At 35.2% G+C, this 18,927-nt stretch overlaps 1 protein-coding gene across 1 annotated transcript in view; it reads left to right on the top strand.

The window, feature by feature from the left end:
* Window positions 1–516: 516 nt before the first annotated feature.
* LOC132710509 (trifunctional purine biosynthetic protein adenosine-3-like) overlaps window positions 517–18,927 on the top strand; it is a 40,725-nt gene continuing 22,314 nt past the window's right edge. Inside the window, 7 exon segments of the mRNA XM_087895854.1 lie at window positions 517–608; window positions 3,968–4,116; window positions 14,586–14,681; window positions 15,465–15,639; window positions 15,760–15,871; window positions 17,288–17,356; window positions 18,372–18,497. Of these exon segments, the coding sequence (XP_087751980.1) occupies window positions 3,972–4,116; window positions 14,586–14,681; window positions 15,465–15,639; window positions 15,760–15,871; window positions 17,288–17,356; window positions 18,372–18,497 (723 nt within the window). The 5' untranslated portion in view covers window positions 517–608; window positions 3,968–3,971.

Here is an 18,927-nt window from a genome sequence, read left to right as displayed (position 1 = left end):
ACCTTGGGGCGCAGTAACAGTCATAAGTATGAGTCATTTGCCAAGCATCTGAATTTTGATCCACATGATTATGGGGATGCTTCAAAGGTCATTTTTTCAATGCCGTTGTAACTTTGAACAGTCACTAAATGAACTATTTTAAGTGAAGGACTACCTGTATAGTACTTAGTATCTGGATGATCTAGTCTGGGCTCAAAAGCTATCAAATGCTAGATATAAATATTTAAATATGGCCAGAATCCAAAAAGTTGTTGCAAGAAAGACAAAAACTGGCACATCTAGTGGGATTTTCTTCTTTTTCTTTGAACTGTAAATCTCCATTTTATCCTCCATGCTGTTCTACATTTGAAAGCTTTCTCAATTTTCAGAATAGCATAGAACCGTTATGGCGAACCTATAGTCTTGTTTGGAAAAGGCATATAAATTATCAGTTGTAACCGCCCTTTCTTTTGATGGTGAACTGAACTCTTCTTTTCATTGGTTACTTATCTAATGTCGTCAGTATGGACCTGATCATCTTTTAGCCGAAGGCACCTCTCTATTTCTTTCCTTTTTTTGCCTGCCTTTTTGGAATTTGATATCCCTCTTTGGAAATTGCTACTATCACAGTAAGTATTATGTGTCATTGTTAGCTCTTAGACTGAGTTCTAAGAGAGTGACTTCTTTGATCATTATAACCAGCACTATCTTTGAAGGGTTGGATATTATATTATAATTGTAAATACCTTTACCTGAAAGTATTTTCCATAATTCTTCAGCACCACTGATCTTTTCAAAAAAAGATATATTATATTTGTTACTAAATAGAAATTTTAAAAAGGGGAATTTGTACTTGTAATTTCTCTAATCAAATTACAAAATTTCTTTCCATGTCAGTAAATTTTTGCTGCATTTTAATTATACACATTTCCCTCCCATTTGAATTGCTCCAAATTAAAGTCCTTACAACAATTAAATAAGACGAACTTTCTTGACAGTGCACAGTTGCGAGTAATTTTAAGTTATCACAATGTGGCCACCAACTATTGTGATTTAATCAGCAAACAACCACCAAAAATCATACTTTATTATGATAAGTGAACCCATTTCATTGCTACAATCCAGAGTGCTCACTTAGGTTTCATGTATATCGAATGACAAATCTGAAGCTGGATTTTTTAAGAAATAAAATAAACAAAATTCTATAGGATTTAGTCTGAAGTGTGTTCATAGGATTTGTAAACTTATAATACAATTCCTTGTGTGTCAATTCAGCACTGTATTGTCTTAAATTATGCAACCAATTTCTAGGCAAATATATATATTAGGATTTCATTTACTTTATTTTTCATCTTTGCAAAGCACATTAGTTTTTATGAATTCTGTATCAAAGTTTTTTTAAATCTAAACTTCAAAGGTGACCAAATGGGTAGTAAATGACAGTCATACAAACTAAGAATATCAAAAAGAAGCTTGGTGTTTTTTAAATATGTAGCTCTACATATCATAATTTAGATTTTTTGGGGAAAAAAATAACTTTTCTGGAAGCTATGCAGTCTAATCTTATTCATGCCTATTTGAAAACAAATTCCTTTATTAAGTCAAATTTATTTTCAGATAGCTGCACATATGTACAGGTAGTCCTCAACTTATGATCGTAATTTCCACTGTAAGCCATGATGTTCATAAGGTGAGGCATCCACATGACCGAACCCAGTTTTATGACACTTTTGCAGCAGTCATTAAGCATATGTGCAGTCATTAAGTGAGTCAAAGTATTTCTATGGTCATTTTTTGCTGGAAATCAACCATAAAGGTGAGCTAGTTGCTAAGCGCCCAAAATGTGGTCATGTAACCGGAGGGGGGAGGAGTTTCTGCAGTTATTGGAACTCCAGAACCAGGTTATAAGTAGCTTTTGGGGATTTGTCATAACTTTGAATGGTCACTAAGTGACTGGTTGTCAGTTGAGGACTACATATATAGACTAAAATGTTTCATTGCTGTTTCCCGAGTTAATAAGCTTCACAGTTATATAGAGTTCGTTTAAATTTCCTCTGGATAGAAGTAAAAAAGGGCTGTGATTCTTTTTCCTTCCTTTCTTTTCAATCATCACTCTTATCTTTTAGTTGTGAAAACTCCTGATGAATAATATATATGTCTTAATAGGCAAAATTTAGGTGAACCAACAAAATCTGTTTAGTCCATGACAGTGCTCTGCCTGGGAATAGGAATGTATGCTTACTACGAAAGAAAGTTCTGCTTCAGAGAAGGGTCTTATTTAAGTCAGTATCTTCCTTGCCAATTCCATGGCCATTTGACATTACATTTTACATGGGCCTCTTTCTCTCCCCCCCCCCCAAAATGAATATCTAAAAGTAAGATTTGCTTTTATCTGTAGTTTGCAATAGAAGGAATTGTTTACATTGACAAGGGAAAGGTAAATAACCTGAATAAGGATGACGTCACAGGGGGAGGGGAAGGGCAAATGCCATATTTGCAAAGATTGCAACAGAGCTTTGCTGAGTGAAATTTTTAACTAAGTGGCAAGCTATTTTCATGGCAGCATTACAGTGTATAAAAGCTTCCACATCGCAAAGGCAGTTTATTGGTCTTGTCTTATGTTGTCTATTTTTTAAAAATTCATAACAAGTGTTTCAGCTGCATAAATAAATATATTGGTAATTATAAGTGCTTAAAAGTATAAAAGAGTTCTCCATTACAAAATGTCTCTTCAAAATGCACAAGTGATGTTTGTTTGGGATTAGTTAATTCTAGGGATGAATATTCTTTGATATATAAAATTGGTTTTCAGCTAGAGAAAGCCAGATCCCCATTCATACTTGGAACTCACTGGGAAACTTTGAGCCATTGTCTTAGCCCAGGGCTGTCAAAATCCCAGGCCCACGGGCCGGATGTGTCACATGGTGGCCACACACCCACCCGGTTTAGGGAAGGGGAACAAAGTCCTGATACATCATGTGACGCCTCCGTGACAACGTGAGTTTGACACCCCTGTCTTAGCCCAACCTAGTTTCATATTGTTGTTGCAAGAATATAATTAGGAAAATCCAGGGCAAGCTGTCTTTTGCTGTCATTATTAGTTGCGATCAATGTTCAGTAATTGCTAATATAGCAGGTGGAAGCACTTGGTTCTACCTTCCATTTAACTGAAAAAGGAAGTTATACTACAAAGAAGAGGAAATGTCCCTTGCCCAGCCATTTTATTCATGAAGAAACCTATGCCTTTGACATCACGTGTAGCCAAAACTGAGTTTTCATTTACTTTAAATCAGGGTTTTTCAAACTTGGCAACTTTAAGATGTATGGACTTCAACTCCCAAAATTTCCCAGCCAGCAAAAACACTGCTCTAAATAGAGACCCTACAAACAAGATGATCCATCAGTTTCAATTATTTGTAGTTTTGCTACGGAAAAAAAGACAAAATGTACCTGAAATAAAGTAGGAGGCTGTGTAGTTTGGCTGATTAGAAATAAATGGGATGAAACAGAGACTATGTCCTATCCTGGTAAAACTGGGGTTCCTGTTTTTCCTGTGCATGGCTCAAGCAGCAATCCAAAATATATTTCTTGAGGTGTAGCCCCAATTTACTCTATGGTTTTATAGTGGGAATGCATGCACATTAAATACTAGTGTAACTGGAAGAAAGTTTTGACTTTTGTCTTTCATTAGCCTATGTACACTTTCCGAGGAGTATGAAATATATTCTTAAATGCACTAAAATAGACTAAGAAGTGCTCTTATGGCATTCCTCTTACACAATGTTTTTCTTTAACAGTATTGTTATACTTTGCTATATGAATGGATAAATTAAAAAAATTGTTCAGATGTTTTGAGTTTTTTTATACAAACATGGCTTCTCTTTTAGAGGAAAAAAGAAATTTTACAATATTGTGATAAATGTGCAAACCATGTTTGTACAGTAACTCAGTGCAATATCTAATGTTTATATGTTTTCTTTCTCCACAGACTGATGGCTGATCGAGTGCTTGTGATTGGCAGTGGAGGCAGAGAACATGCATTGGCTTGGAAATTGGCACAATCTCCACACCTGAAACAAGTATTGGTTGCTCCAGGAAATGCTGGGACAGCCAATGATGGGAAAATTTCTAATTTAGGTAACTATAGAAAACTGAAATAAGATATACAGCACTTAATTATCTGTCTTTCAATCTTTTGTGTTGATAAATTTGTGGCTTTCCTGCACACATTGTTCTTTTGTAGATTTGCTGGAAAAATAAATAAATAAATAAAACTAGGCTAGCACAGGTTTTTCTTATCCAGAAACCTGAATTCTTTTTTTCATCTTCCACCTGTCTTCCAAAAGCCTCACTATATATTATTTGTTTCTGTATATTCACTAGCATTAATAATGACATTAAGACTTGAATTGAAAGTTCCTTCTTAACTCTGCATCTTGAGGACAATTGCAAAATATGTGCAGAAAACTCAAAAGTTGTTTAAAAGGGAAATAATTATATGTGCATTTTTTTTCCAAATGTATAATTGTATCTGTAATGAAAGAAGTATCCAGTAAGCTATCTCAGGGTTCTCTCCTGGGCCCAGTACTTTTCACCATTTTTATAAATGATTTGGACACAGCTATAGATAGAGAATTGAGAAAATACAATTAACATTCAAAAGAATCTTGACAAATGTGAGCATGAGCCTTTCCCAACAAAGCACAATTTAGTGGCAAGAAATGTAGGGTTCTTCGTTTAGGAAAGAAAAAACAGATGGACAGGAACAAGATAGATAATACCTAGCTCAACAGTGATACATGTGAGAGGGATTTGGGTGTCCTGGTAGACCATACAGTAGATTAGGCATGAACCAGCAATGCGTTTCAGCTACTAAAACAGCCAAAGAAGCCTTTGGCTGCATTAGCAGAAATACAGCATTGTGATCATGGGAAATTATGGCTGTACTCTATACTACATTTATCAGACTACACCTGGAATGTTGTGTTCAACTTTGGTTGCCACAATACAAGAAGGATGTTTAGGAACTAGGAAGACTTCAGCAAATCTGCGGACTAAATCCCATGAAGATAAATTTAAAGAATTGGCTATTTTCTTTAAACTAAAGAACTAAAGAAGAGAAGGCTTAAGGGAGACTTTAAAAGCTTTTATAGGCAAGAGGATAAGAAGCATTTCAAAGATCTACATCTAAAATAAAATGTAATTTTCTGCCTATAAGACATTTTAAGCAGTTGAGAAGTCTGTCTTCTGGAGTCATAGGTGGTCTTTCACTGGAGATTTTTTTTTTAAAAAAAGTTGGAAACAACCCTTTCAAACAAGAATTGGACCGCTCGCCGCTGCTCCGGGCTTCGGGAGAACTCTGCGCTTTGCAGAGCCAGGCGATGGGACCGGACCAATTAACGAAATTAACAGATCATCTGAACAAGCAGGATGAAATCCGGATCTGGGATCCTAAATTGCAAGTATTTCTAACCCTAAGACTGATTTTTAAAAGTAAAGAAGAGTGAAAGGAGGAAAAAAGAGAGTTTAAAATGGCGACTGGCCGAGGATTGAGAAAAGCTGAAAGCGAAAGTCCTTCCGTTTGAATAGTTTACTACGTTACAAAGTATCTAAAACAAAAGCGCTGGTTAGAAGTGAAGAGAAAAATTTTTATTTCATGCTTCTTCCTTCTTAGAGACTTGATATTGATATTGTCTGGAGAAAAGTCTTTTTCTTTAAAAGGGGGGAAAAATCTGTTTGTGTGGCAGGATGGCGCTAAAACTGACAAAGCCAGATAACCAAGCTGTGTGGGGGGTTTCCCCCATTTGTAAACCACATGAACAAGTTGTAAGCTTGCAGATGCAGAAGAATGGCTTTACAGACCTAAAAGAATTTGTACTGGAGGAGACGGCAAGACATGATAAAACTGTGAATCAGAACCTTGAAAATTTTAGACAGGAAATTAAAGAGTTGGTTCGACAAAAGTATGATATCCTGAAGCAACATATGAAAAGTTTCTTAGATGTAATTATGAGGATGGATAAAGAGATTAATTCAGAAATAGAGTCTAAAATGAAGGAAGTTGATCATAAGATTTATAACTTGGACAATAAAATACAAAGAATTGAAAATGATTTAATAATGATTCAAGAAAAAAGCTCAAAAGTAGAGTTTAAAAAAATAAAGGACGCTGACTACAAGATTCACAATGTAGATAATATAAAACAAAGGATTGAAAATGAAGCTACAATAATGCAATTCAGATTCATGGAATTTGCAGTCAGAATTAGGGGAATACAGGAAAATAAAAGAGAAGATTTGAGAAAGGTGTCTGCTGAAGTTCTGGCTGGGATTTTAAAGGTTAGTTCTGAAGAGGTATCCTGCAAGATTGATAAGGCCTACAGAGTTAATTCTTGGGTGGCAAAGCAAAGGCAGCTGCCTAGAGATGTGGTGATCTACTTTACTGATAAAGAAATAAGAAATGATATTGTGCAAAAGTCTTTTAACTCCACTCTTGAAATGCATGGAAGGAAGATTTGGATATTTAAAGAGCTACCGCCCAAGATGTTAAAAGATAGAAAGGATTTTGGATTTTTGGTGACTGAGCTAAAGAAACAAAATATCCCATTTAGGTGGGATGTTCCAGTTGGTATAATATTGAGATATCAAGGAGAAAGATATCAACTAAATACTGTTGAAAAAGCGGAAGAATTTTACTATAAGGTTCTTAAAATGGGTTCAACATCTCCATGTATAACACACGAGGGGAATAAAGAAAAGCAAAATCAACAAGAGATTGAAATTCAGGCTAAGCAGATGGTGGTGGAGGTAACGGAAAAAAAACAAGTTATAGAGGCCTTTGTGGACGAGCCGCTTCTGGATTCTCCTTCAGAGGTTATAGTTGGGTTACCTATAAATACAAGAGAGGCAGCTTTGGATTCTAATGTGATGACTTATCAAGCTACAGACCAGCATGGAAATCAAACAGTTGATATACAACTCATAGAAAGGAAACCAGGATGGAGATTTAAGCCACAAAAAGTTAAGAAAAGAAGAAGCAGGTCCTACAAAAATAAAAATTTTTAGACTAAACAACAGTGTAATGCCAGTTACTTAAGAGACGATTGAATATATGAAAATATAGTTGAGGCAAAGTATTGGTTTATATTATCTTGAGGAGAGTGACAGATCTCTGCAGTGCTGTACTTTTGGGATGTGGAAGATGGCCTTAAATTGAGTGGATTGGAACTTTCTATTTTGGACTCTTTGACAAATGGATTACGTTTATGCTGAGCTACAAGGCAAGAGAATTATGGGATTGGGGCATGCAGAAGATCTGGTTGTTACCCTAACATGGTGGTTGGAATGAATAATCTAGATGAAAGACATTACAAAAGACACTATATGGAATATAAATATAAAGTCACTCGGGTGGGTTTTTTTTGCTCTACGAAAATACTTACTATTGATGGGGGCAGATGGTAATTGAAGATACTGAACATACTGTTGGAATTAGAACTTGATGTTACCCTAACATGGGTGATGGAATTAATAATCCAGTTGAAAGACATCACAGAAGATATCATATGGATTACAAGCTTAAAGTCATTTGAGAATTTTATTTATATATGGAAATATTTTTTAGTGGTATGGGCAGAAGAACAAAAATATCGAAAATATTATGTATGGTAGACCTGTAGGAAAGTGGGTGGAGATAGGTTAGCTTACTGATTGTTTAGTTTAGGAAAAGGGATGTTATATTAATATACGTAAAAGATTTGAATTAAGAGATATATACATGGGGGAGGAGGAAATGGATAGATTATGAGTTGAAATTGCTAAATTAGGATTTATTATATAATTTTACAGCTGAATGTTGTTTTGAAATGTATAGTATAAGGGGGACATAATAATACTGTTTGAAAGAAAGGGTCAGCATATGGGGGGTGGAGTAAAAAGGATGGTAAAGTATTATATAATTTGTTATTAATTTAGGTGTTGAAATTGCCAAATTAGGATTTATTATATAATTTTATAGCTGAATCTTGCTTTGAAATGTATAATATAAGGGGGACATAATAATATTGTTAGAAAGAAAGGGTCAGCATATGGGGGGTGGAGTAAAAAGGATGGTAAAGTATTATATAATCTGTTATTAATTTGGGTTTTATTTTGGAGAAGCCATGGAGGGAGGGGAGGGGGAGGGGAGTTAGGGAGGAGGAGGGGAAAAGGGGGGGGGAATTTGTATTTGAAAAACTTTTTCAATAAAAAAAAAAAAAGAATTGGACCGCCATTTGTGTGGGACTAAGGATTCATGTCCAAGATCGCTTTTAGCCCTATGATTCTATAAAAGTAAACAGGATATGAATATATCAGAATATTACATAGACTTAAATGTATTTCCTAGTTGGTGATGTATGCTATATTACTTACAACGTAGCCTCTAAGTGAGAGAGCTTAATTTACATAGCATATGATCATACTTGGGGCAAAGCTGGGCTTTTGATCTACTTAAGGCATATTGACCAAATGTACTAAAATTGATAATTTTAGTTCTTAACATCAGCAGGGAAAGCTGCATGTAGTACAGATGTGACTAAGGCTGAGAATCTATTTTATATCTTCTCAATTGACCAAAAGCATGATGGAAGAACATGATTAAGAGAAGGGAAGGGAAGGCTAGTGAAGCTAAGAGGAAGACGAAGGATGTAATAGACCTGATGGAAGGTGGTTAGATCTAATGGAATAGAATTAATGAATACATGTCTAAGAGCAGAAATATAGATTTCATTAAGAATAAAATGACTAATATGTACATCATAAAATATGAATTATCATCATTTAGATTGGGGGTCTCAAACTTGCAGCTTGTGAGCCTTATGCAGCTCTCCACTTCATCTTCTGTAGTCTGCAACAATTGAAACAGCTTCCCAATAAAGCCAGTGTTCTTCTTAGATACTCAGGCTGAACATGGGACGTGCTTCAGGAAAAAGAGTAACCTTCTGATAGTGACTTAGCAGCTGGCCTCAGTCTGATCCTTGTTGTTGAGCTGCATGATTGATGCACCTAAGGTGCTTGTACTGCATGGTGGGTAACCTTTGAGTTACACTGAGCTTGGCCACAGAAGATGATCCAGGAAGGAGTTGCCTGAGGGAGTGAAGAAGGAGGAGAGGAGAGGGAAAGTGAATGAGAAAAAGACTGAAGGGAGAAAGTCAGTTTGGGACAATTTTCATCTAATATCCATCTTTCCCTTTTTAGATAATGATGTTGAAAAGATGGTTGGACTTGAACTCCAGAGAATTCTGGAGGAAATCGATTATCAGGATGGCTTACAGTAGGGGGGCAGCACCGGTTGCTCTTGTTGATGGCCTGTTACAAATGACCTTTCTTGAAGATAGGAGTTTGGGAATGTGCAGACCCTGGGAAGGAGGGAATACTGTTACAGACTTCTAAGCAAACTTATTACATATACATATGACAAAGTGTAAATCAAAATAAATGATTAGGGATATGCAGTTATTTGGATCTAAAGTAGGAAATGTTCTTAAAGCCAAACAGTTAAACATTCCTATCCATGATTGATTGTTTGGATGGTTTATGATGAAAGATAGAGATTGTGAAGGAGACAACGATGACATGTTGAATATGGAATAGACTAAGGTTTGGTAATCAGGAATGGATTTTGGGGGGAAATGGACTTGGAAATAATTAGAAGGGTTTTTTAAAGCATGTTTAAAAATATAGTTTATTAATTCTTCTATATGTGTATACTGAGCCTTTCTCCTATCTTGAAATTGGAGAGATATCAGTTTTCTTTCAGCCTTCCTTTGAAATGAAAAAATGATGTTTTGGTATTTTTGCTTCATACTGAATTACAAGAACTGCAGTTTGGTTAATCAGTGTTTTGACCTTTCTGGACTTAGAATCTACGCAGATTCTCGGATTACAATGAACAATTTGAAGTTTGTTTTCTGCTGTGTCTCTCTGACAGAGCTTCTGATTTTTTCTGTGTTTAAAACATTGAATTTCATAAATGTGTTAATATAGATGGATGAAACATTTTTGGTGTTGCACATTTAGGTCCAATCGAGCTGATTACTGTATACAGTACATATGTATCTGGATCCGCATTCCAAAATTCTGGTTGTTAGGAGTCAATTCTTGAGATATATGAAATAGGAAAGAAAGATGACAATATTTTTCTTTTTCTCTCAAAATATTAGACTCAGAAACAACGAGATGCAAAATACTTAATTCTAAGAGAGTAATAGTGGTAGATAGCTGTGCTTGACTCTTTTATTGAATGCACATAGTCATCCCATTGGCCACTGTGAGAAATAAATTTCTAATCTAGAAGTGAGCTTTCCTATTTTATTAATAGGAAAGCTCAGTTTCTTAATAAATCTTGCTTATATTTCAAGTATAATGAAAGTTTCTTAGTATTCATTAGCAGTGGGCTAAGCCCATATTCTGCATCCATAATATGTTACATTATGAGTATTTATTTTTAATGGGATGCTCTATGATTTAATTACTCAGTATTCTTCCAGGATGCATATTCAGGAGTTCTTCCTCTAACAAGGGTTCCAGCTAAATATAAACCTTCAATGGTGGCACTGTACTTTTTTAGAGGTTTTGGAAAACCAGGACAATTATTAACTAGTTCCTTATCCTCTTACGTCTATTTCCAAGGTTAGGAAGAATTTTTGGGTCCATTACACTTGCTGGTATGCACCAAAACAGTCCTTCTAGCAAGCCAGCAAATGGAATTTCTACTTGCTGTTTCTATGTATGAAAAATCCAGATACAGAATCTCTTTTGCCCATTGTTTTATCTGCAATTCAGTATATGTAATAAAGCAGTCCTGTTTCTTTTCAGACTACTGCCAGATTTGTAAAAATATATTTGCTTCATTTAGTTATCCTTTTTATGAGGAGAATGGGATGTCCCATGGCATTCTTGTGATGGTCACATGATAAGTTAAAATGTACAGTTTTGAACAAAAAAACTTTTTTCTTCATGTTCACTGAATTAAATTTGATTCATTTTCAATAATTTTGCTTTTATGATAAGACAAAAATTTTGCTTTCATGATAAGCCACATATTCATTTTTTTTTTTTTGAGACACTGTTATTGGAACGTGAAGAAAGAAGAAGCATAAATGTCATCTGTAGCTGCTTAAAATATTAGGAATGAAGACGGAAAATTCAGCTTAGCTTTCAAGCACATGTTCTGTCTATATAGCCCCTTGATTCAGGGGTGGGTTCTAAAATTTTTTACTACTGGTTCTGTGGGCGTGGCTTATTTTGTGGGCGTGGCTTGATGGTCATGTGACAATTCTTTAGGATTTAGCAGAGGTACTGGTCTACCAGGCTTTTAACTGCTTGCAGAGCTGTACCGGTCTACTCATGTATTTTTGCAGGCACTGGTCTACCCATTTATTTTTGCAGGCATCGGTCTACTCATTTGTTTTTGGAGGCACTGGTCTACCACCAAATTGCCTTTTACCACTGATCAGCTGTAGGGCGGCCCTTTGAAGCCCTGCGGCTAGAGTTTAAACAGTTTTTCCTTATAGCCCCGTGATGGCGAACCTATGGCACGCGTGCCACAGGTGACACGTGTAGCTATATCGGTGGGCACGCGAGCTCAGCTCCAGTGCACATGTGCGTGCCGGACAGCTGATTTTTGGGCCTTCTGGGCTCACCAGAAGTAGGAAACAGGCTGTTTCCTGCCTCCGGAGAGCCCGTTTTTTTCTCTCCCCAGACTCTAGAGCCTTTCTAGGAGTCTGGGGAGGGTGAAAACGGCTTCCTCACTCCCCCAGAGGCCAGAAACAGACCATTTGCCAACTTCCAGTGGGACCGGAAGGCCCATTTTTTGCTGTGAGAAAGAAAAACAGGCCTACCGGACCATCGCGTGCCAGGAGCGGGTAGAGTGGGGTGGGGGGTTGCGCGCATGTGCTGGGGTGGACCATATAGAATTATGGGTGGGTGCACGCACCACCCCCCCGCGCTTCCCCCTATCCTGGCACGCGATGGCAAAAAGGTTAGCCATCACTGTTATAGCCCATCAGCTGGGACTCAGGAGGCAGCAATAGATTGGGGGTGGGGCCAAATAAAAGGTAAGAATAACGCGGGGGGGCAGAACCGGTTTGGTGATGTCATATCGTCACCGCTACCGGCTCGGCGGAACCGGGAGGAACTCACCACTGCCTTGATTTGAATAAATGACTTGGAAAAATTTTAGTCAGACTTTTCCATGTGTCCTGTAAAAACACCAGATAGCAATTCACTGATTTCTGAGCCAGACTTTTTAAAGAGATGCTACTCATTTCAAGAAAAACTAGCTGCTGGGTATTAGTTATATAGTAGTGTTTTTTAAGAAGGATTTGAAAAGGGGGGAAGAGCAGTCCAGAAGCCACATGACTCTTAAGAGCTATTTCCATCTATGTTATATTGAAAGGATCCTAGAAATTAGGGTTGTTCTTTATTTAAAAAAAACATATTTTTTTGTAGTAGAATTTTTGTTCTGAAAGGCAAGTACAGTTAATTGTAATAAAGAAATAGGTTATAAATCTAAGCAGGAGCAGAGAACTGCTTTTTATGTTACAGCTGAACAATCTTATTGCATAAACAGTTTATATGTGTTTGTTTTTGCTTTTATAAAGGTTGAGCCCCTTAGAAGAGGAGTCTTGATATTCTTTGTGTTTTGATATACATGTGTTTATATTTTATGCTTTTCATGTAGTATCCAACAAAGGAAATAAATATTTCACTTGTTTCTGCTCCAGTTTCCAATGTCATGGTCAAATAAATATGTCAAAATATATACAACTACTCTTTTCAGTTGTTATTTCAGAAGTTTGAAGAATAAGATCCATACATCAGTCATACATTCTGTCACTGGAATATAACGTTTAGCAAGGTTTCCAGAGATATAGGCACTTTTCAGTTTCAAGAACTCTGGTGAATATAACCAGTAGTACAAGGATCTTCTCCACACTTAACACAAATGAGACTATTTGTTTTCTAATATATCTTTAAAGAGGATACATATTTGCATCCACAAGTAACGGTTCATTAATATGCCATTTTCAAAGTATGTATTTTTGCTATTGCTCTTTCTTTTATTCTAAAGCAGGCAAGATAGAAAATTAGTTAAGAAGAAAGAATTTTCTTCTTAAGGAAAGAAATAATCTTTCTTTTATGTACACTGAAAGCGTATGCACCAAGACAATTCCTTGTGTGTCCAATCACACTTGGCCAATAAATATTTATTTAATATTCTAATTTAATAAATTGGGACTATAGAGACTTTCTATTGCCCTCTATATTTTTCCATTAGTTCGTTAAAAAGACTCTCTTCCCATGTTTTTAAAAATGGTGAAATTGTAAGAGACAAAAAAATTTCTTGGTTTGTCAGTTTGATTATTTAAAATAGAACGCAAGTGTATTACAGATGTTTGGTCAGCTGTACCAAATTGAAGCAAAAATTTTGTCAAAATGTAAATCCTAAAGCCTGCCCTAAAAATGGCAGTGTGTTTTCAAGACTTTTCTGATGTGAGAATTAACTTATGTGAGCCATTAAGTGATTAATTATTGGAGCCTTTCTGATATGAGAATTAAGTCCTTTCAAGAGTAACATCCCAGTGCGATGTTAAATGTACTGGTTAATGAAACAGTTTGCATACCTTTGCCAAAATTCTTGCCACAGTAATACATTACATCTCACAGCTCTCCAGAAATAAAGGAGAGGTAAGAGATGGTCTTGCCTAATTGGCTTACCTTTGCCAGTTCACTTTAGACTTTGGAGTTATTTATTTTTGATAAAAGTGTGGGAGTACTGATGTCTTTTTTATCACATGCTTGACTTTCTATCATTTCCAAGCAAACATTACATGTAGAATGAACTTTTCTCCATGAGAGTTTTGCTACAACATTAATCTTCTAGACCATGCTCTAGAATCATTTGGTTTGAAGTACAATATGTGGCATGACTTCAAAAATTTGCCTTTACAAACAACATCATTACATGAATTAGTCAAGGATCTGAAGCATTTTAATTTTATTATTGTAGAATACCTTTTTCTTGGAATATGGCATAATAAAAATACTCTGCAATTTACCAGGAAGGGAGAGGCTAAATTGTTGCATCAGTTCTTAAACTAATTGTATACCTTTGGATTATATTGGAAACTGAACAATTAGCATACAGCAATTACTAAAATATAAACAGTTTCAGATACAGCAACGTAAGGGAACCAGCTTGGTCCAGTGGTTAAGGCTGGGCACCAACTGGCATTTGGAGTAAAATCTTGGATATTCCAATAAGAATCTCTCAGCCTCTTGTATAGTGAATAAGATGGTGTCTCTCTGCATGCTTTTAGATGTTTCTTCCCACTTTTCTTCCTATCTGCTCTGTCCATGAAATAAGGTGTGAACTGATTCAACTGCTATCTTTTCCCTTCCTTCCACAGTGCCCCAATAGTCTCTCATATCGTGCCTGTAATTATTCTTAAGAAACAATTCTGCTTCTAAATTCTTTGATTTTCTCACAAAAATGGAAGGGGGAGGTAGAACCATACTATAAATAATAAATAATTGCAAGTTTTCTATTTATTTTCTGATAGTAATCTCAATCAGTGATCATGCAGCCCTTTCTACATACTGCAAAAACCAGAAGATTGGCCTTGTGGTGATTGGTCCAGAAGTCCCCCTTGCTGCTGGTATGTTCAAATTAAATTATTTTGTTTTACAGTTCCAGTCTCCTAATCTATTAACTGGTTGGTGTTACATAATTGTACAAAATATTCTGGATATCTAATATCTAATTATTATATAAATAGATGCCAATGGGATTGAAATATGCGTAGGTATTTAATCTGCATGCACTACGAGAATATTTTTCAGTCAGAATATAATAACAGATGTAACAGAACATTGTTATTTATTACATACATACATTTATTACAAATAACATGGGGTATCTTAGCCTAATTCAGAAATATTTGGTGGGTCAGTTCTGTTTACAGTGTAGCATTTTCTTTTGAGCAACTCATAGTTTGACTCATGACACTGTCAAATAAATTTATAAAGCAATAGATGTCCATCATATTGATAAATCTTATCCCAGTTTGTAGAGTAAGCTTTAGCCATAAAAGATGTAAATAGTAGAATTTATAGAGTTACAGTTCCCTCTTGAGACACCGGGCATACATCTGTGTCTTCTTAAATTTAATGCATTTCATTCCTTCTCTTTTCTGGTTTTCTGATTCCCCATTCCAGCATTCTGGCTAGTGTTCTGTGGCTGCTCAGCATGCTCAGGTTTTCATTGAATGTTTATAGTAATATTTTGCAACATGTTGAGTTTGCTGATAGTTTGTCTATTTTGAGTATGGATAGTGCCATTTGGGTTACATAAAAACATGCACTTGGAATGCATGTAGGCAGTTGTGCTTCTGTGTGCTGATATGAAAGTCTATCTGACTTTGAGGCATGTTTTTTGTTAGGAATTGTTGATGACTTGGCAGCTGCTGGTGTGAGATGCTTTGGTCCTACAGCAAAGGCAGCTCAGCTAGAGTCAAGTAAGAGTTTTTCAAAGGCCTTCCTAGATCGTCATGGCATCCCTACTGCAAGATGGAAAGCTTTCACTAATGAAGAAGAAGCTTGCACTTTTATTACTAGGTATAGTAGAACATCTTTTATTCCACTGTCCCGCCATTTGATAAAATGTTAAAGCTTGCAGTTTATAATATATCTCCCCTGCTTAACTTATTTCTTTTATTTCACACCCCCATCCCTCAGTGCATCTTTCCCTGCTCTAGTTGTAAAAGCAAGTGGTTTGGCTGCTGGAAAAGGTGTGATTGTAGCTGCTAATAAAGAAGAGGCCTGCCAAGCTGTGCATGAAATAATGCGAGTGAGTAACAAACAGCCAAGCTTGAACAATGTGCAAATAATTTTCCTACATTTAAAGTAACTATGACCAGAAATATTTTACTATAATTAAAAGAAATGGTCTTCTGATTTATTTGGAATATTTTGTTCCTCAAATTACCCAGGAATTATGGGCAGGATTTTTAGTCTGAGAAACATATCAAATAGTTTACATTTTACTATGTTTAGTTGTTGCTAAACATTATTTGTTTATTATTTGTGTCAAATAATAACTTATGTCTAACGATAACACTATAACGGTTTGATGTTAAATATTTACACAATATTTTAAAATCTTTGATAGTGACAACAAGGAAATTATTTGTAAGGTGAAAATATACATTTTTATAATTGCTTGCATCTGCAGATTTAATTTGGACTGCCAAGAACATATAAGTACTATCCTAAAAAGAAAAAGTTTTAGCTTGAACAAAAAAGTTATGTGTCATTGCTGCTCTGTCAAAATATAGGATCTGAGTGTTTACTATTTTTCTAAAACTTTACATCACTGTATTTTAAGGACCACTAACTAGTTTGTTTTTTCATTGATATACATAATTTTTCATCTAAAGTGTTTTCAGGAAGGCCTAATATTGCAGTCAAATCAGCGTAAAGGCAACAGTCATATGCTCTTCAGGAGACTAAATTCTACTGAATACACTGTGTCATTCTTCTGAGTAAATACAGTTAGGATAATCTTTTAACAGCCTTCACAGTTTGGTGCCCTTTTAGATATGCAGACTTTAAATTCCAGAATTCTCCAGCCAACCTAGCCATTGTGAAGAGTTCTAAGAATTGGTCCATGTATCTTTGAACACTATTTTTGAAGAAGACTCCCTTACAATTAAGTTGCTATATATGTTACTTGAGATTAAGCCCTCAATGAAAATGTTGGGTATTTTTTTCTAATATGCATGCTGAAAATGAGCAATAGAGCTATGATTTAAGACAGCTTTCTTGGCCTACTGTCTCTAGATGAGTTGATTACCACATCCATCAGCCCAGATAGCATAGGCAACAAAAAAGCTAGGTGGAGATCATCTGGAGAGAGAAAAAGAGGGAGGAAGAGAGATCCTTCAGATTTGAAGAAGATATGCTGTTGTGCAATTCATATAGGGATACAGAGATCTTACAAATTGGAACAACTACTTAAAAGATTGTCTGTAGTTTGTTTCTGAAAAACCCCAAACAGTTGTTTTCATCTGAGGGAGTTATAACTGAACAAAAAATTATGATATTTTGCAGATGACTAAACTAAGATTAGTATGTTTTTTAAAGGAAAAAACAAAGAATTAAAGAAAAAAATATCTTATCACTGCTTGGAATTCCAAAAAAATTACTTGGTTTTCTATATAACAGATTTACAGTTTACATAAAATATGCATTATCTTTAATACAGGATAAAACTTTTGGAGCAGCTGGAGAAACTATTGTGGTTGAGGAACTTCTTGAAGGAGAAGAAGTTTCTGTAAGTAAATAACATTTTTTTGAATCAAGTTTTATTGATTTTTCCCTCCACATTCACCTGCATATTTTATGAACAGAGTATTGGCCATATCATAATTTATACAATTTATCTTATTCAAATACATTTTACTCAGTTACAATTTTTGCCAAAATCTTTTTTTCCCATTTTTTGATCATATCTTAGTAAATAACATATTAGAGGAGTCTGTCGAAGTCCATCCTATAATTTTATCATTCATGCACAGCACAACTATCCCTTCTAAAATTTGTAATATAAAAGTTTTCAGAAATCCAGTCAAGCTAATTATTTTTATGCTTCTTTGATTTCAGTGGAAGAGTTCACCAAAAACCACTGCTTAGCTTTTCCTTATTGAAAACAATCAAAATTATATGTATTTAACTCTGGCTATATTATTCCCACTTTGAACATTATGCAAACGTTTTAATTAAAAATGTAGAAAACCAAGCTTTTCCTGTATGAATCACTGAAACAAAACAGGTGATCAAATATTGCCTTTTTTTATCAATTAATTTTTACATTGGCTTTCTCTTGAATGTTTCCCATGCTGCTGGTGAAGAGTTACTGTGTGGTAAACTGGATGGCCAGGAAATAAATAAAATAAAATAATAAAATAAAATAAATTCCTAAATGAAATCAAAGTTTGGATTTTTAGGAAATCCACTCCAGCCTTTATTTTAGACATTCACAAGCATAGCACAGTCAGTCCAACAATTTGAAAAGAACAGTCAGAACCAGAATATTGGGCTTAAGAGTTTCTTTTTCTTTTTTTATAAAATGTGTTTATTGTTTATGTATATTGACTTTTATTCAGAAATGCCAGTGGAAATAAATTAATGTATATCAATATACTCTATACAACTTATCTCTTGTTATAAACAAGATGTTACTTATAATTAAGAGCTGAAAAATACTCAGCTGTGTAAGTTTAATATGGTTATTCCTACTGCATTGTTCTTATGTCCTACTTATTATTTGTTTTTGATTTTTTTTACAGTGTTTGTGCTTCACAGATGGTATCACTGTGGCTCCTATGCCTCCTGCCCAGGATCACAAACGGTTAATGGATGGTGATCAAGGACCAAACACTGGTGGAATGGGTGCATACTGCCCAGCACCTCAGGTAAGATGCCTACTATGTCAGATTTCCTTAGGAAGATCAAGAGAAGCCAGTAATAGGTATTAGAATTCTGTATACTCTTCTTTGTTCTTCTTATAGATTTTAAGAAAAATGAGTGATATAAAATAATTGTCACCACTTTTCTTCATATCACTTCTTAATGGGATAATGGCATGCTACTGTATGACAAGGCAATGTTTATGTGATATTAAGTGTTCTCTTATGTGATATTAAGTGTTCATATGATATGATATAACAATAACATGACTTCTCTAATAAGATACTGTATAATAATTGGAATGAGACATGCCTTTGGGATTAAAAAACAAGGCAGAAGGATGAGGAGAAGCACAAGAAAAACTAAGGCCAGGAAAAAAACACTAGGTTTTATCCAGCAGAAATAGCATTCATAGTTAATATGTAAGTAAAATGC

The sequence above is a fragment of the Pantherophis guttatus genome, chromosome 5 (assembly GCF_059756535.1).
Source record: "Pantherophis guttatus breed Tessera chromosome 5, ASM5975653v1, whole genome shotgun sequence".
In the NCBI taxonomy this organism is placed as follows: Eukaryota; Metazoa; Chordata; class Lepidosauria; order Squamata; family Colubridae; genus Pantherophis; species Pantherophis guttatus.
This window is presented reverse-complemented; position numbering and strand designations above follow the sequence as displayed.